Below are 17,349 nucleotides of genomic sequence, written 5' to 3' on the forward strand. Positions count from 1 at the left end.
TATATATACACACACACACACACATTATACATACATGTAAATAAACAGAAGAGAATAAACATGCATAATTACCTTTAATAATACTCAATATTTTCTGATAGTTGGAAGTGAAGAAATTTTCAAATAGGAGAAATTGAGCTTTGTCCATCCAGACTGTCATACTTAAAAGACGTTCACAGTCAAAACTGTTGTATTCTAGTTGTCCTTTAAAGTAGACATATAACGTTATGATATCCAAAACTGGAGAACTTAAAGATGAGGCTTTGGGCACACACAAAAACTTGTTGGTTAATTTTCATTTTAAACAGTATATTAAATTGGTAAATGATAGATTATGTTATGACTTGTTAAAGGGCATTCTTAGTTTTAAGATTAAAAATAATTCCAAAGAATATGTAAATATATTGGAATATCACTGCTACACCCCATTTCAACAAATGAGAGTATCTGTCAACTAATAAATTACATAGTTAAATAATGTCTTACAAATTCTTTCACAGGATGATGTGATACAAAATCACTAGTGGAACGTCTTAAAACTAACAGCCTGAACACTGCCCGTAAGCAGCAGCGGGAGTAGGAATCACTGATGGAACTTTTAAAATGAAACAGCCCTGAACACGACTCAAATGCGCTTCTAATGGGAGTAGTTCTAGTATAGAACCTGGGCCTCTGTAATCTCCAGAGACAGCCAAGGTTAGGAGCTAGCGTAGATTCCTGCTATGAGGAAGTTTATGTTTTAAGAAAACTGAAGTACATGGGAAGTTAGGAAGTGTTTTTAAGAGTAAGAGGAAGCCTCTTCTGACTCAAGTCAGATAATAGTATTGCATGATAATTGTATAAATCTTCAAGTTCTTGATAACTCACTGAGACAGGTGTGAAGTAATCCAAACTTATATACATGTAACCTTACGAGAAATGACCGAGGGATTATTTAATATTCTTCCCCCGACCCTGAAGAGGAAAGAGTATATATAGTACCTTTTTATTTCTTTTAAAGTTTCCTTTCTTGACTACTTGCCTTTCCTTATTGTTCATCTGGATCCTCTGTTCCCAAACATTTTTGAGGTTATGCCTTTCTGACTCCTTAGTTCACCCCTTTGGGGCCAACATTGTAGATGTACCTGAAAAACCTTTTTGTTATTGTCTGAATTGATGTGGTAAGAGGAATTTGAGATAATATTGCCTGTTAAAAAGGTAGGCTGGAGCAGGGGATATCAGCCATCACATCCATGCTCAGGAGAATCAGACATTTTTGAGACCTTTGTTTCCAACATCAACAACAATGAAGGCACTGTATTTTATTTGATCAGTGCTTAAGTGATTCAGGTAAGTGATCAATAGATCAAAGGGATAGATTATAACATGCCTTTCGATAAGCTCTAATACTACACAGAGATACTTTCAGAAAATCATTAATAGGCACTTTCTTGGAAAAACTTGCCAAGTAATTGAATATATGTTCAAAAAATTTTGCATCAGTTTTTCATATCAAAGTTACAAGTTTAAATTACTTAATTAACAGTTAATTTTACCTTTTAGATGTACTTTGTACAGTGTATACAAGTATCAAAATAACTTCAACTGGTAGATTAAAAAAACACTGGCTTTCTGTTATTTTTATGGTGATGTAAGATAAGTTTAAAGCAGATTTCTAATTTACCAGTTTAGATCACTAAAAAAAATGATGAAATGACAGGCTTGTTTAATTTGAAACACAGGAACCATTCATTTTAGTTGCTGAGAGTCAGTTCATACTACTATCATTAGCATAATAAGGTTCAAAGTCAAAGATCAAGCTACTGTCACTGGTATTATCTATTACTGGTATCACCTATCCCAGTATTTAATTATTATTTATAGATAAAAAGTTCTATCAGGTGAAGTTATTTCTGTAATTCTAAGTCTCTGTTTTGGGTGTCTAAATGGAAAATAAAGACCAGTTTTTAAGATTTCACAAAATAGTTATCAGTAACTTGTCTCCACCCATTAATTTATTTGGAGCTGTCATTTGGGCCCACAAAGTGACTGTCAATTAGGATTTTCATTTTGCTAGTTTTGGAACTATTTCTTGAATCAACTTTAACATTCTCTGCCTTTGTTGATAAAAAATTTTAGAAATCTGACTCAGTAAAATTAGTGTAAACGTTCACATATTTAATTGTACCTTTAAAATAATCATTACTACATTTAAAACAGTTCCAAAATGAATCTATAAATGGTAATATAAATTAAAAAATACAAACTTAAAAGTAAATAAATTTAACATTAGCTATGGTATAAATAATGGTAAATGTATAGTGTACCTTTGAGTCATTAAAATGTCTTAAAAAAAGATAACAGCATATTACCAGAACATTAGAAACCACAGCCATGATCCTCCAACTTTAACGATCTACATTTGATATTGTTCTGGCCACTGCATTCTTCAATGAGTAAATTAATGCTATAATTTTCAGAATTAAGTTCCAAGTCTTTTTCAATAGATTTTAAATTCTTTTCACACTCAATGTTGAATACATGGCTTTTTTCAAATGAATTAAACAAGTGCGTTTATTTTAGAGGTCCATTTTGCGCAGGCTCATTCGGCTGAAGGAATCTCTGGAGAGAAAATGAAAGGATATAATTATAAGTAAGTAATTTTTATATAATCCTTTAAAATATGTTTTACATGTTTTTTTTTCTGCTGGAATTACCTTAAAGTTTTGCCACCAAAAGCTTATTAACTTTAAAACTTTGCTATCAAAATGCTTACCTTTCAAGTTACATGCTCATCCTATACACTGCCTTATATATTCTAACTTGTAGATTTCTCTATAGATTAAAAGTATATTACAGTAACTACTTTGCTAAGTCCACTGATCGTTTATTCATTTGTCCAGTAAGTATATTAAATATTGTGATTAAACAGGAAGTAAGGGATAATGGAAGAATATCAGGAATAGGTTTACTTGGGGTTAATAAAAGGCAAAAGGCAGGTGTTTCTTATTTAGAATATTAAATTCTAAGTATTAAATCAGTGATTCTCAAAATTTTTTGGTTTTAGGTTCTTTCATACACTCAAAAATTGATGATCCCAGGAAGCTTTTGTTCATATGGATTATATATTGATATTAAGCATATTAGAAATTAAAACTAAGAACATCTAAAATTACTTTATAAAAGTAATCCATTACATGTTTCTGTAAATAGCACTGTTTATTAAAAATAACTTGCAAGAATTTTAGAAGACTGGCCCTCATATAGGGCTTAACAGAAAGCCTAGATTCTCTTATCTGCTTCTGCATTCAGTCTTAGAATATCACATACCACATAGTCTCTGGAAAACACTGTACTGTCATGAGGGAATCAGACTGAGAAAAGCAAGTAATATTTGGTATTAATATGAAAGTTTGTTTTGATTCAAGAATCTCTTCTAAGAGTCTCAAGGACCCCCTCCCATGGGTCCCAGACTACATTGTGAGAACCACTATGTTAAGACTTTGTAAACTTTCTGCAAAATAATATTTCAGATTTTGTAAATCAGGAAAATAAATAATTTGAGTTCTATGGGAATTTTATTTTCTAAGTTCTGAAGAAATCAAGAGTGAAGAGGCTAAATTCTTTAATACCTCTTAATGTATTTTCCTTTATCCTTAAGCTGGTTTCTTTTGCTTATCTTTCCTGCCATTAAGATTAAGCCCCGTGGGTTTACAATCCCCAGAAAAGGAGAAGACAAGTACAAAGAGATCATGATGATCAGCTTTGAATCTCAAAGCTTGGTTTCTTGTTTTCTTGTTTGTTTGGGGGTTTTTTGTTTGTTTGAAAATAGGAGTCTTGAAAGCTAGACCCTGCTCATCAAGTAAGAACTAAAGCTTGGAGGATTGACCGTAACAGATCACAGAGGAAGGCAAAACTCAGGATTAAGGGAGTTTCCTTCATATAGGAATAATACAGTCTGTCCACTGAAAGGAGCTGTAGAGATCTGAAGGAAGTGACACTATCGTTAGGAAACTTCCTGACTACTTCAAAGACCTAGTACCCCCCCATCCCAGGACCTCTGAGCAACGAGTATAGGACAGGAGCAAGGTGGGTATAGGCAGCAAGGGGCCTGAAATATCAAAAAGACTGAAAGGGAAGCCAAAAGTGAAGAGGACTAGTGTTGCTTCCCATTAAAAATTTTAAGAGGAAATCACTTTGGGTGTCTCACATCAATGTAAGGATGGCGGGAGCAAAATATATTTTTCCAGAGAAAGGATCTAAAATAGGCCTTTTGGTCTCCCTCTTTCTGTAGATGGTCTGTCTACATGACATGACATACAGCAGGCACTTGGAATTTCTTTTTTTGTGAAAGAATGTGTGAATGATTTACTTCAGAGGTCTAGAAGCACACAAATGTTAGATGAATGAAACACAGGGTGCTTTCAGATGATCATATAACCAGTTTAACTTTCTTCTGTAGTATATTATACCCTACATCTATGTTCTATTTTCATATAAGCAACTTTGAAGGCCTACAAATATTAATTTATCAAGTAACTACAATTTCATAGCTTCACTGTTATTAATTCAAAGAAAAAGGTGGTAAAATATCAGTGCCACAATAATTCAATAAATGTATGTACATTTGGATTTCAAAATGCAAACAAGGGTGTTTATTTTTAGCAGTTACCATGTCTTGTCCAGAATTCAAGGGCTTAAAAGTAAAATTTAATTAAGCACTGTTCTTGGAGCTTTACATGTCATTTAAATTCCGCAACCTCTTAAAGGTTATTTAATTTTACAGAGGAGAAATCTAAAAACTAGGTTAAATTACCTGCTCAAGTAGAACTAGGATCAGTTGTAGAAAATTCCGAGTTATTCCCACTTCTAATTTTATCTGTCACACTTAAGTGGAGAAAAATAGTGAAGACTTCTTGATACTCAATGGGGGTTATCTGTTTTAATACAAATTTAGAAGAACATACTGTGTACTATTTACTGTCAGGGCTGAGAGAAATGAATACCTGGCTCCAGATATGGTCTAGCAAACTCTCCCAGAGAAACACCAGGAAGTGTGAGAGGACTTTGAAAGGAATAGTTTTAGGAGGTCAGACTTACTATGTGTGGGATCCTGGTGAGTATGAGTACTTAAAAACTTTATTGTTCTCAAATTACAGAAAGAATCGACTTCTATCTTGCAGGCTGATACACGTACAGATGATAAATAGGCTTACATGAATTGAACTCGTTAGGTTTCTGAAGACAGTATTTGAAACCATTTAATAAAAGTTAAACAAATTCACTATTAAATAATTCAAGGAGATTTCATTTTTCTGAAGATATCCAGAGTAACAGGAAAAATAAGCATACCTGTGGCAGGTAACAGGTAATATTGCCTTGTATAACTGAGGGATCTTTCTGTTTATCAGAGGCTGCAGGGCCTCTTTAAGGCGATGATAGTTTCTCTCCAGTTCCCTCTGATACTCCTTTTGATCTGGCCCAATTAAGCTCTTATTTTTTCTTAAGGCATCCTCACACCTAGGAAAAACAGCGTGTTACCAAAAGATATCTTCTGGCATAGTTTGAGGGCTTAGTGATATATATATATATATATATATATATATATATATATATATATATATATATATATCTCAAATCTACACACACACACACACATATATACATACACCATGATGCAGACATTCAGCTTTTCAGTTAAATGTTAAATATCCTCTCTTGCAATTAGGTTTACGGCAAGAAACAGATGACCAACTGAGTTTCTTTAAAAAACTAACATTCACTTCCAGTTTTCATTTAATTGAAAATTACATATTTTTAAATGGTAAATCTGAAGATTTTTTTTCCACAAAGATTAAAAGCGCTTTAGGGAAGGTAACCATACTCATTTATGTAGTAATAATGGCATCTGGCACAGTGGTTTGCCTGTATTCAAGTAAATGTTTCTTAAATGAATACATTTGATAGTATCTTTTATCCAATTTATTCAGCTATTTAAGAAAAATATCTAGACCCCAATAGATAAATTTAAAAAGTATTAAAAATATACATATCAATACTTGTAGGATACAACTAAAGTGATATTCAGAGGAAAATGTATAGCCTTAAAATGCTTATATTGGAAAAGAAGGCTAAAACTGAAGAGCTAGTACGCAACAGAATAAACTCAAAGTATAAGAAAGGAAATAAAATTTAAAAGTATAATAGCTCTATATCAAAAAATGCAAAAATTGGTTCTTTGAAAAATCTAAAAAAATAGACTGAGCTCTGGCAAGAATAAATGAGAGAAGGCCAAATATCTTCTAGAAATAAAAAATGGGACATACAGTCAAACAGCAAAAGTTATAAATGCACAAAGGATATTGTACAATTTAATGCAAGTAAGTCTGAAATTCTACTTTTCTAGATTAATTTACCAAACATTTAATAAGGAAAATATGAATAATCCTAAAACCTCAAATGCATCAAATCAAATCATAAGTCTATCCACAAAGAAAACACAAATACGCAAATTCTACTAAACATTTAAGGACAGATAATCCCAATGTAACACAACTATTCCAGAATATACACAAAACTATTCCAGAGTATAGGGGAAAAAAAGAACTATTCCTGAGAAGAAATTCCTATTCAACATAGTACCGGAAGTGCTAAACATTACTGTAAGGAAAAGATTCTACAGATAAATGATATGAATTAACAAGTGAATTTGGCATATAAAATTCAACTGCATTTCTGTATTTCAGCAACAGAAAATATAATTTTAAAAAATACCATTAACAAAAGCAAAAAAAATTAAATACCAAAGGATAAATTAAAAGACATATAAGGCCTCTACATAAAATTTTAAAAAACATTTAGAAGATCTAAGTAAATAAAGAAATATACCATATTCATGGACTGGAAGAGTCAAGTTATAAAGAAGTTAATTTTATTCCAACTGATCTATTGATTCAGATTCAGGTTATTATTTGGGGTGAGGTAGAGGGAGTGATAAATTGATTCCAAAATTTAAAATTTAAGTCAAAAGGAATAGGGCCAAAAATAGTCCTTAAACAAAAGGTGAGAGGAAATGCTCTCATATGCAGTAATTACTACATAATTAAGCATAATACTAGTTCAAGGAGAGATAAACAGAACAATGGAAGAAAATAAAGATCCTAGAAACAGATGAATACAAACATGAGCACTTGATGTGCAATATAGTGGAGAGAGGGCAATCTTTGAAATAAGTGGTCCTGAGTCAACTGCCTATCTATAGAGGAAAAGAAATCTGATCCCTATGTCACATCATATTCATAAATGGTAATGGGATAATCATCAATTATCACTATGAACAGAAATCAAACTGATCCCTACCTTGAACCATATACAAGACCAGTCATAAGGAGATTTTTTTTAAAAGTAAAAAGACTTTATTGCCTTCCTCTCCTTTTGTTTAGCCTATACTGAATTTTAGAGATTTCATTACATTGAAGAAGTTTAGAGATACCATTACATTTTAGAAATCAACGTAGAATGTTACTCTGACCTCGGGTAAAAAATAATTTCTTAAACAAGACACAAAAAGCAATAGACATAACCAGAAAGACTGAATCAGTTAACTACATTAAATTTAAGAAATTTTTTATTTAAAAAAAGTGCTAGGCCCCAGATTCAGAGACGTGAATACTTACAAATGATAAAGCATTATGTATCCAGAATATATAAATACTCTTAGAAATCAGTAAGAAAAAGAATCCAATAGGAAAATCGCACAAAACTTGAACATATAACTTTACAGAGAGAAAAGAAAAGTGGCTAACAAACACCTGACAAGATGCCCAACCTTGTTGGTAATCAAGGAAATGCAACTTTAACCCAGAATCACGTATCATTTTACACCCACCAGACTGGTAAAAGTTAAACTGTTAGACAATAACAAGTATTGATGAGGTCATATAGCAATAGGAATTCTCTCAAACACTACTGGTAAGAATGTAACATGGCATTATCTAGCTGAAGCTGAACGTATGAACCAATGACACTACTCTTAGGTATATAAGCCCTAGACTGTCTCTGTACATCCAGAAATAGGTAGAACAATATCTGAATAATAATCTTTGTAACTAAAAACAACAACAAAAAACAAAACCAGGAAACAACCAAAATATCCATCAACAGAAGAATGAATAAATTATAAAATATTTATACAATAAAATATATAAAACAAATTATCTAAAGCAGTATTTATTATAGCGATACCTCACAAATACTAAAAATAGTATCACAGAATATATACATTCCATTTACATAAAGTTAAAAAACATGCAAAACTAAAACAGTGTATCAAGGGATACATTCATTTATGATAAAACTATAAAAACAATAAAGGAAATGATAAATATGAAATTCCTAACAGTGGTTACCTCTGAAGGAAGGGAGGGTGATGATTTCAGAAAAGGGCATATGAGGAGGGGAACTCAAAGCAAAGATAATGTTCTATTTCTTATACTGGGTGGTAGGTAATGACTTTTTCCCTCCCTTTTCTTTAATAGCAAATGTTATAAATACTATTTCAAATCTACTCAATATTTAACAAAAACAAGTTTTAAAAGATAAATCCAAAAATATAAAGAGTAGATACAAGAAAAAGTGTTTTCAGGAAAAAAAGAATGCAAACTGAAGTACCACTTAAGCTGATTAGTAAGAGACACCCTATTTAAACAGCATTACTTAAAGTAAGGTGTACTGTGACTAGTACACCTGCATTCTTGGTACTATTAATACTTAGAACATTTTTAGAATAGACTACATATTAGGGGCCAATAAAAATGTTCATATACTTTGTCTCAGTCATTTTGTGGTTAATATTTTAAAAGAAAAAGATACATTCGGTTAACTATACCACACTTAAATTCAAACAACTGATGATATAATGTAATTATTAGAATAACAGTTCTGCTCAGTGGAAGAGCAAACGCTTGGTGTACATGAAGTCCTGGGTTCAATCCCCAGGGCCTCCATCAAGGGGAAGAAGGGGAAAATAATAGTTTAAACTTTAATCAAATAAGAATTTAAGATTATATGTATATTATAACTGAACTATGATAATATAAATACACATATTGGCATAAAAATGCACTTACACACATAAAAATAAAGGCCATATTGGCTATGACTTGTAAGGTTTATATCATGTAGTTTGTTTTTTGCCTTTTTGTAATTTAAAAGGAGAAAACCATCTCCTTAATAACCCTTAAGGAGACTGGCAGACTACACAAATTCATTACCCTGTAGTAAATCTACACAAAGAGGAAGACCTTTGTTTTAGAATTGTAGTCATAGTAAAAACTCTAAAACAAGAGCAAGGAAAGTATCTATAACTAAATGCCTGTGACCTACAGAAGTATGTATTATGCCAAGATCACCTGGCTCACAAACAGCAGCATTTTTTTGGTTATTATTTGAAGCCTCCCAAATAATGAAATTAATGCTAGAAGTTGGTCAATTCTCTAAGTAAAAGCAGGTTTCTTTCTTTGACTACCACAGCTCATTCACAACATACATTAGGAGCTGTTTCCTACAACCAAATCTACAAGGCTGTCTAGCCCATTAATCAGATTATAAAATCCTCGGCTTCCAATGAAGCTGTGCGCAAGTTTCTTTTTAAAGGTATTTACCATGTCCAGGCAGGAGAAATGGGCAGCAGTTCACGACAGCTGTTGCAATGAGAATAAGGGAAATACCATCTCCAGAGAGTCAGACAAGTTAGCACTCCTCATACTTCTCTGATGACAAAACCTGATGTAAAGTAAAACTTTTTCCACCCCTAATAAGCCCTTTCAATGAATGATTTGATAAGAGAAACCATAAGAGGAAGTCAAAGACCGGGTTCTGACTATGGTTCTGATGCTGCTTTGTTAGGTGACAATCAAGTCTTTTACTTAGTGGTACACGAGGCGCTTACAATTTAATTCCAACCACTTTCCCAGTGTCTGACTTCTCGTCTTCATAGATTCCATGGTTCCAGCTTCACTCAACTATTCATGTTTCTCAGGACAGATTCTGAACTTATGCTCATGCTGGTTTTCCTTCCTATTCAGTATACCCTTCCCTTCTTTTCTGCTTCAAAAACTAGTATTTATCCAAGGTCCATATCTAATGTTAATTCCTGTGTGAAATCTTCCCTGACGTCACCATGTAAAACTGTCATTCCCTCTTTTGTGCACTGTGAGTGTTAGTAAAGCAAGAATCAGTATCAATTTGATGACTGTTTTTCCGTATTGTTTCAAAATATAGTATTTACCAAATACCCATTTATTACATGGTAAGCATTATTTGTGCAGAAAAGAGTTAACAGCAGGCCTGAGATTGCTAGCCTTAGAAGGCCTGTTTGCAAGGTTGGCCCTTGGTTAGCTTCTGGGAATTTGGATTTGGGGAGGGTTCCCATCACACTCAGAAGATAAGAGTGGTTTCACTGTGCCTGAACTATTTATACAAACACGATGGTTTATGCTAAATACCTGCTTTCCTTTTGGGAGTCTGGAATTTCGGTACCTGGCAGGGGGAAGGTGCCTACGTGACCAGCCTCCCAATCTTGGTTGGCACTTGAGCCCCTACTGAGCTTCCCTGGTTGACATCATTTCACACGTGCTGGAGGAATTAGCACCTCCTGTGTGAGGGCACTGGTACAGAAACTTCTGAAACCTGTACCTGGTTTCCCCCAGACTTCACCCCCTGTGCCTTTTCCCTTTGCCGAGTTTACTTTTTACTCTCACTATAGCAAATCATAGCCATGACTGCAACCACATGCCGAGTCCTGTGAGTCCGAGCAAATCCTCAAAATCGGAGGTGTTCTTGGGGACCTGGACACACCCATATATTACTTCACCTAATTTGCACAACTTCCCTGTGGGGGAGGTAGGTATTATTATTCGTACTTCATACATTGAAAACCTGAGGATCACAGAGCTTAAGTGACCTGGAAAACAGACATATAATGATAAGGGTAAGACCTGAACACAAATTTTCTGCTGAACACAATCTTTTTCCTTCCAAGTTTGTTGCTTGTATGTTTTCTGAGGGAAAGGAAACAGAAACTCTCACACTGAATGTTCACAATAAATAACAGCTTTCAAGTTAAATAGTTAAATGTTAAACTAGCAATAGTTTTAAGTTAAAAAAAATTTCCTGAGTCTAGCCTTTTCAGACCTTTAAAATATAAAATATGGCATTATAGAGCATTGGTGGGGGATAGATATACACCATTACAGAATAGTAACTCACACACAGGCTACTTCTCATTATGAACTATTTTCCTATAGTTTCTCTTTTCAATAGTCCCTTAAGAATCTCATATTATACTGTGTACTGGACATTCTCAATTTGAAGATCTTTATGTAGGAAGTCTTGAATACCTTTTAGTAAAATCTTTGAAGCAGAGTCGCAGTTTATTATGATGTCTGAAGAGTTTTGGGTCACTGGGTATGTCAGACAGGAAAACCTGGGCAACTTCCAAAGGCCCCTGTAAAATAAGAAAATAAAACAAGAAGTATTTCGTTTTCTATAGACTCACAGAATTTACCCAAACAATTTTTCTTAGCACTGAGATGGCTGCATTTAAGCTAATGTCTATGCCTATATTAAAACTCTTCAGAGATGGATTTTGGGCAACATGTTTTTAGTTTTTCCTAATGCCAAATCTATAGTCTTGCCTACAGCAATTAAGTTAACTTATTATATTAGTTCATTTTTCAAAGAAAAAGTAGGAGCCAAAAGATCAAGTATTGTACTCATTAATGTATTTTGCCTTGTCTTTTTCACATTCTTTAATTTATCCTAAATGCAAAAGTTGTCAGGCTACTGATAATCAGTTGTTAATTTGCTGACTCTGATGGGATACCCAGAGGTGAGGAGTACAAAGGATGGAGAACCCAAGGGGCCACGAGAGGGGGGATCAGAAGATTGATGGGTTGGAAGAGAAGCTGTCACAGTGTTGAGATCTGGAGGCTGTGAAATCCCAGCTCTATGGGGTGGAGCTGAGCCAGAGGCCAGGAGGTCTCTGGAGAAGGAGAAAAACAGCCTGATGAACAAAGCCTCCAACTATGAAAAGGAGCTAAAGTTGTTTCAGCAGGAGAACCAGGAGAACAAGCTGCCATCTGTGGCCATCTTCTTCCTCCTGACCGTCGTTCACACCTACTGGACCATGTGAGCCTGAAATTTCTCCATTGTTGGTGCAGGCTTCCACTCAGCTCTGTGGTCACAACCAAGCAGGCCCTTCAAACCTCAAAAGGACCAGGGTACAGGGCCATTTTCTTTTTCTTTTCTGCAGGCTGGTGGGGAAAGGGTCAGTGATGGGAGTGGGACTCTGTGAGGTGAAGACAGGAGAATCTATAACACAAGGGTGGGTGGGGGGCTCCATTCTGCAGGTGCTGGGGGCTCAGGGAAGGCAGATCTCACTTCTACTGAAGCTGTGACAGATGCCTTGGGTTGTAACGAAACTTAATTTTGCTAAAACAGCTTCCCTCAGTATTCCAAATGTGTTCCTAACACTGCAAGTTAAAGAAGGTGATTTTTGTAAGTTGTATCATTTGATGTAAAGCCTCCAAATCAAGTATGTTCTTAGGGGGTAAAGGTCTTAAAATGTTTACTTCGGTTTTGGTAGGGCATTTTTTGGCTTTGTTCCTTTAACGCACATAAGTAGATATATTACATGAAATCTTACTTGATTTCTGGATTTTCCCTTGGCATATTCACTAATCGGCAAAAGAAGCTAGATGAACCCATTACAAGGAGATAATGAGGATGGCCTCTAATCTGCATCTGACAAAACAACAATAACGTCTTGTATACATGTATCACCAAGACCTTCAAAATGATTTCACGTTACTTATCTACTTCTCTCGGCCCACTGGGAAGGAGGTCTGGAGAAGACAGCGTCAGGGAGGATCTGAGACATCAGGCACTCATATGCACATACAAAAGCTCTGAAAATGAGCCCTTCTTTTTAGATCACGTTCTTTCAGTACAAGCTTTTAAACAAAAGGCCATTTGAGTGAATCCATTCCTTCTTAATAGAATGCTTCAGAACAGATAGGCAGAAAAAGAGGCAGTCCAGAAGGCAAGCGTGAACAATTTTAATCAATGAGATTATACTAAAAAGCTTTTTCTCAGTTTAACTTCCTTTATACTTTCATTGTCCTTTGCAACCACTTCTAACACATCTCTTCACTTGATTTGACACTTATTTGTGATCTACTTTGTAAAATATAATAACGAAATCATTCCAAATGCCACGTATGACATAAACATGTTAACATGTGTATGTGTAACAGAGCAGTGCCGGCAAAGGCTCTAACCTGATTCACTGTTGTGCCTACAGATCCCTGGAGGACCATCTGAAGCATTTTGGGGTCGGCTGGATCCTGATGTGTTGCAAATGCCAGCTCCTGTGTCTTTTTCTGCATGTCTTCAATGGCAACTTCAATCGGTGTTAAGATGATCTGGGTGAAGTAGTATCTATTAGGTCAATGCACTGATTGAAAACTATTTGATAAGCTTCATATATAATGAATTAAAATAAGAAAAAAAGTGGAGACCAATTGTAAACTGTTATCTAATTAAAAAAATTCCAAAACTTTGGATCACTAAATGAAAAAAAAGTCAACCCTCTAAAGCATAATCTGAGGGTGAACTGGGGACTTAGAAAAGAAGCTAAAAGTATGACTTAAAAATGAGTAAAGTTCTAGTATGTTACCAGGCAAGGAATGATGCACAATGCTATGTCCACACTGTTCTCACATGGCTCCAATGTTTTGCTCCACTAATCCTGTTTTCCTGTTTGGAGACTTACCTCCTCTTTGTGAGTGACATTGACTCTTGTCTTAATATAAGGGAAGGCATGGGAAGTAGTGAGAATGGTCTTCCGCTTGAACTGTTCATGAAGTTCTCCATGGGCACGACCATCTAAAGTGAAGGGTGTACAGTACATGAAACGACGAAGATTATAATTTTTGTCAAAATATGTGATTCTGTCCTTCATCTCATATGTGTCAAAGTATGGCTCCACGTAGGTAATCTGAATATATGCCTGGGAAAGAAAAAAGTCCTTCATTTTCTCCCTGTTAAATCATCGTTTAGTCTTTGCCCAACAAAATCATGGAGTCTCAAAGATATACCTATGTGCCATTACAGTCTAATCAACCATACCTTGTTAGGATCTAATTTACACTTGTCTACAGGATTAGAATCCTTGATTACTTCAACCACATCCTCTCCAAATCTTTCTCCATAAAATCCCTACAATAAAGAAAAAGACATCTTACACATGAAGTTAATAGTAATAGAGAATAGAGAAGGCCTCTGAGGGAGACCTCTGAGCAAAACTAGGCCATTGAGAAAGTTCTTGTACAACCATGTCAATAATTACAAAATAATAATAATTTAGGTTCACAAAAATTATATTTAGCCCATCAAATTAGCAAGGCCATGGTCCATATTTATTTGATATTACTCCAATTACTCGCTTTAATAACATGAAACACAAACAAACAAACAATTTTCTCCAATGAAAACACAGGATTCCACAACAGGTCCTCAAAACAAACAGGGAACAGAAAGCAGAGACAAAGGAAACTCATTATCACTGATGTATAGGATATCAACTTTTACTGAGTTTGATGTAGCCTGATTTCTTGCAGACATGGGTCAATGAAAAAGCACTCATGTTTATGAATGATTAATGTGATGTTCTAGAATTTTCAAATAAAAGCACTGACTTATGGAAGTTTTGTGTAGGTTCAGATTTTGAAAAGGTAACCCTGGGTCAAGAATGCAGTGACTTTTCCATACGACACTGAGTAGCAGCCTGGGCAAAGGATGGAGCTACTCAAAAGGAAAAATTAAACCTGAATTCTCAAAGGAGAACAGCTACTCCTCCCTCAAAGATAATTTTTATGACTAAGTTTGAGAAATACTGTCTCAATATTTCCCAAGACTTACTTAATAGGCTCTTGAAAAAAAAAAGTCACAGCTTAAACCAATTTATGGAAGTTGGGCCCCTGGAAGTCACCAATAAGAACGTAACATTTAAGAAATTAAAATCAGCTGATAATAAAAACTAGCCTAGAGCAGTGCTTCTCAAACTCTTATTTCTGTACAAGTCACCTGGGGATCTTGTTAAAATGCAGATTTTGATTCATATTGTCTGGGGTAGGGTCTGAGATTCTGCATTTCAAATAATCTCCCAGGTGAGGACAATGCAGATGCTGGTCCATGGACCATACTTTGAGTACCAAGAATAGAGAAAGATTGGAAAGAATAACTTCAACAGAAAAGATTGGTTAGTCTCATAAACATGAAAATTAATCATTTATAGTGAAAATTAAGAAGCCACATAAAATTTAAGAGATTCTAAGAAGTGTTTTTAAAGTATGATTTTAGGTTTTTAAGTTCTACAGAGATCTTACTGGGAATCAGTTAAGCCAAAAAGTTAACGCATTTGGATCAGAAATTTCTTGGGGTTTTAGTTTCATGATTATTAATTCCTTATGCATGCCTTTTTCTACAAAATGTGGATGGAAAAATACTCTACATTTCTCCATAAATTACAGTAATTCTAAAAGGTATGTTTCTAAAATATGTGTGAAAATAGGTCCTCAAAAATCAAGTTAATAGTATTATTATACTGTTGCCATAAAGATTTGAAAAATTCAAGAGTATAATTGTAACTAACAAAAATCCTTACACTCTAGAGTATTTTATTTGGCAGGATCCAGCTTATTAAAAGATTGTATCTGGATGTGAAAGTCTATTCATCATAGAAAATACAAATTAAAGATGACATTTTATGAACCACCACAGCATTCACCTCCAATCTGTGAGATATCTCTGCAAGTTTGGTTATTGCAGGTTCCTTGTAAACAAATTCCTGTTCATCCAAGTCCCCGAACTTGGTTCCATAAAAACCAACACGAAAATAGGTGCCAAACATCCGCTTACCATCCTAGGTGTAGGAAAATGAAGAAACTTTAATACAAAGTCTTTTTATCTTAACATTCTGTTTAGATTTCTATAGTATAAAAATTCTCAGAATATTGCAAAAAGTTTTAATTCAGAACTACAATATTTTATTATTTCACAAATGAAAGTAGAAACGAAGTTATCTTTCTTTTTTCATTTCTAACAAATGACATTGTGCAATTAGGGCTTTTACCAAATCACATACGCTGTATGTTTTTCAGGGACTGTACCAAGTGAATACCTCACATTGGTCTATGTTTTTAAGTCCATACAATTGAGATAAATTAATTTACTTTCCTTATCGCAAGAAAAGATGCTTGGTATGAAATAAACTGTTTTAATTATCCTGAAATTAGAGCACACTAAAGTTAGATTTAAAAACAACACTAACAGTTTTAGTTACCATTAACCTTTATATAATCTCTTTACGTATGTTAAAAGAGATGGTACAAGTTAGGAGCCCAGTATAGCACCTGGCACAGAGCAGTCAGCACATGTCAAGACCACCCAGAAGCACCCAGGCAAACAATTTACAATCAGTATGCCTCCGCTGATAAAAATACTGATACGGGGAAGAGTAACTAAAAATGGATAGAAAGAAAAAAAAGTATAAATAAAAGATAAAAGAAAAAAATTTGAAAAGAGTTGGTTATCATTAAGTCCAGAAACCACCCACTGCATACATTAGCCACACATTCAAGTACAAAGTACACGAAGGTCACCTTAACTCTTACACAGTGCATTTGAAAACAAATTCCCTCAAGAAAGATAAAATACTTGGAAGCTTTGTACGCAAGTCTTACAATTTAGATACAAAGATGTTTCAAAAGGATTTTGTGGTAGTGTGTATAACAGCCACACATAAGTGTTTATATACCTCTGAGTTCTCTTTAAGCCTAACAAGTTTAATACTTATTTTTCCTGTATTGAGTTCTTACTGGAAAGGCAAAAGGGTATGTAAAGTATGTCACAAATGAAACAGATAATAAAGCAAAATGGGAAATTCTGGTCCTTAATTTACTAGCTTTATAATCATAATTACAAAAAAGTATAGTGACTAAAAGTATTTCCACATTTTTGTCTAGAAGAAATACACTTTTAAAGAAAAATGTCTTTGGAGCTAAAGACTTGAGGTTTCTAAATAAAAAATAATTTTCCTTCAGTTATTTTGTTTCAAAATTTAACAGGCAAAAAAATTAACTGATTCCTATAGCATATTAAATCTCTCTAGATTAAATGTGTTCAATTAAAATTCTGATTAAAACTGTCAATAAGCCAATTGAACGATAATATGAGATTTTGATATGATCAAGAAATGAAGTACTGCATGGAAAATAAAAAACGCACTTGAGAAAATTAACGATTTAT

The 17,349-nt window shown here is 34.1% G+C and overlaps 1 protein-coding gene across 10 annotated transcripts in view; it reads right to left on the bottom strand.

The window, feature by feature from the left end:
* Window positions 1-57: 57 nt before the first annotated feature.
* Window positions 58-17,349, bottom strand: part of DOCK7 (dedicator of cytokinesis 7) — a 178,822-nt gene continuing 161,530 nt past the window's right edge. For 5 of the 10 annotated variants that reach the window (XM_032494449.1, XM_032494447.1, XM_032494445.1 and 2 more), the window contains 7 exons: window positions 15,830-15,955; window positions 14,170-14,259; window positions 13,814-14,050; window positions 13,320-13,463; window positions 11,379-11,485; window positions 5,332-5,499; window positions 58-2,601 (listed from right to left, as the gene is read on the bottom strand). In XM_032494449.1, coding sequence (XP_032350340.1) covers window positions 2,559-2,601; window positions 5,332-5,499; window positions 11,379-11,485; window positions 13,320-13,463; window positions 13,814-14,050; window positions 14,170-14,259; window positions 15,830-15,955 — 915 coding nt within the window. In that variant the 3' untranslated portion in view covers window positions 58-2,558. Of the gene's footprint in view, window positions 2,602-5,331; window positions 5,500-11,378; window positions 11,486-13,319; window positions 13,464-13,813; window positions 14,051-14,169; window positions 14,260-15,829; window positions 15,965-17,349 lie in introns of those variants that run through there. The other 5 variants (XM_032494450.1, XM_032494446.1, XM_032494444.1 and 2 more) reach the window with 3 other exon arrangements.

This window comes from Camelus ferus, chromosome 13 (genome assembly GCF_009834535.1).
Source record: "Camelus ferus isolate YT-003-E chromosome 13, BCGSAC_Cfer_1.0, whole genome shotgun sequence".
NCBI lineage: Eukaryota > Metazoa > Chordata > Mammalia > Artiodactyla > Camelidae > Camelus > Camelus ferus.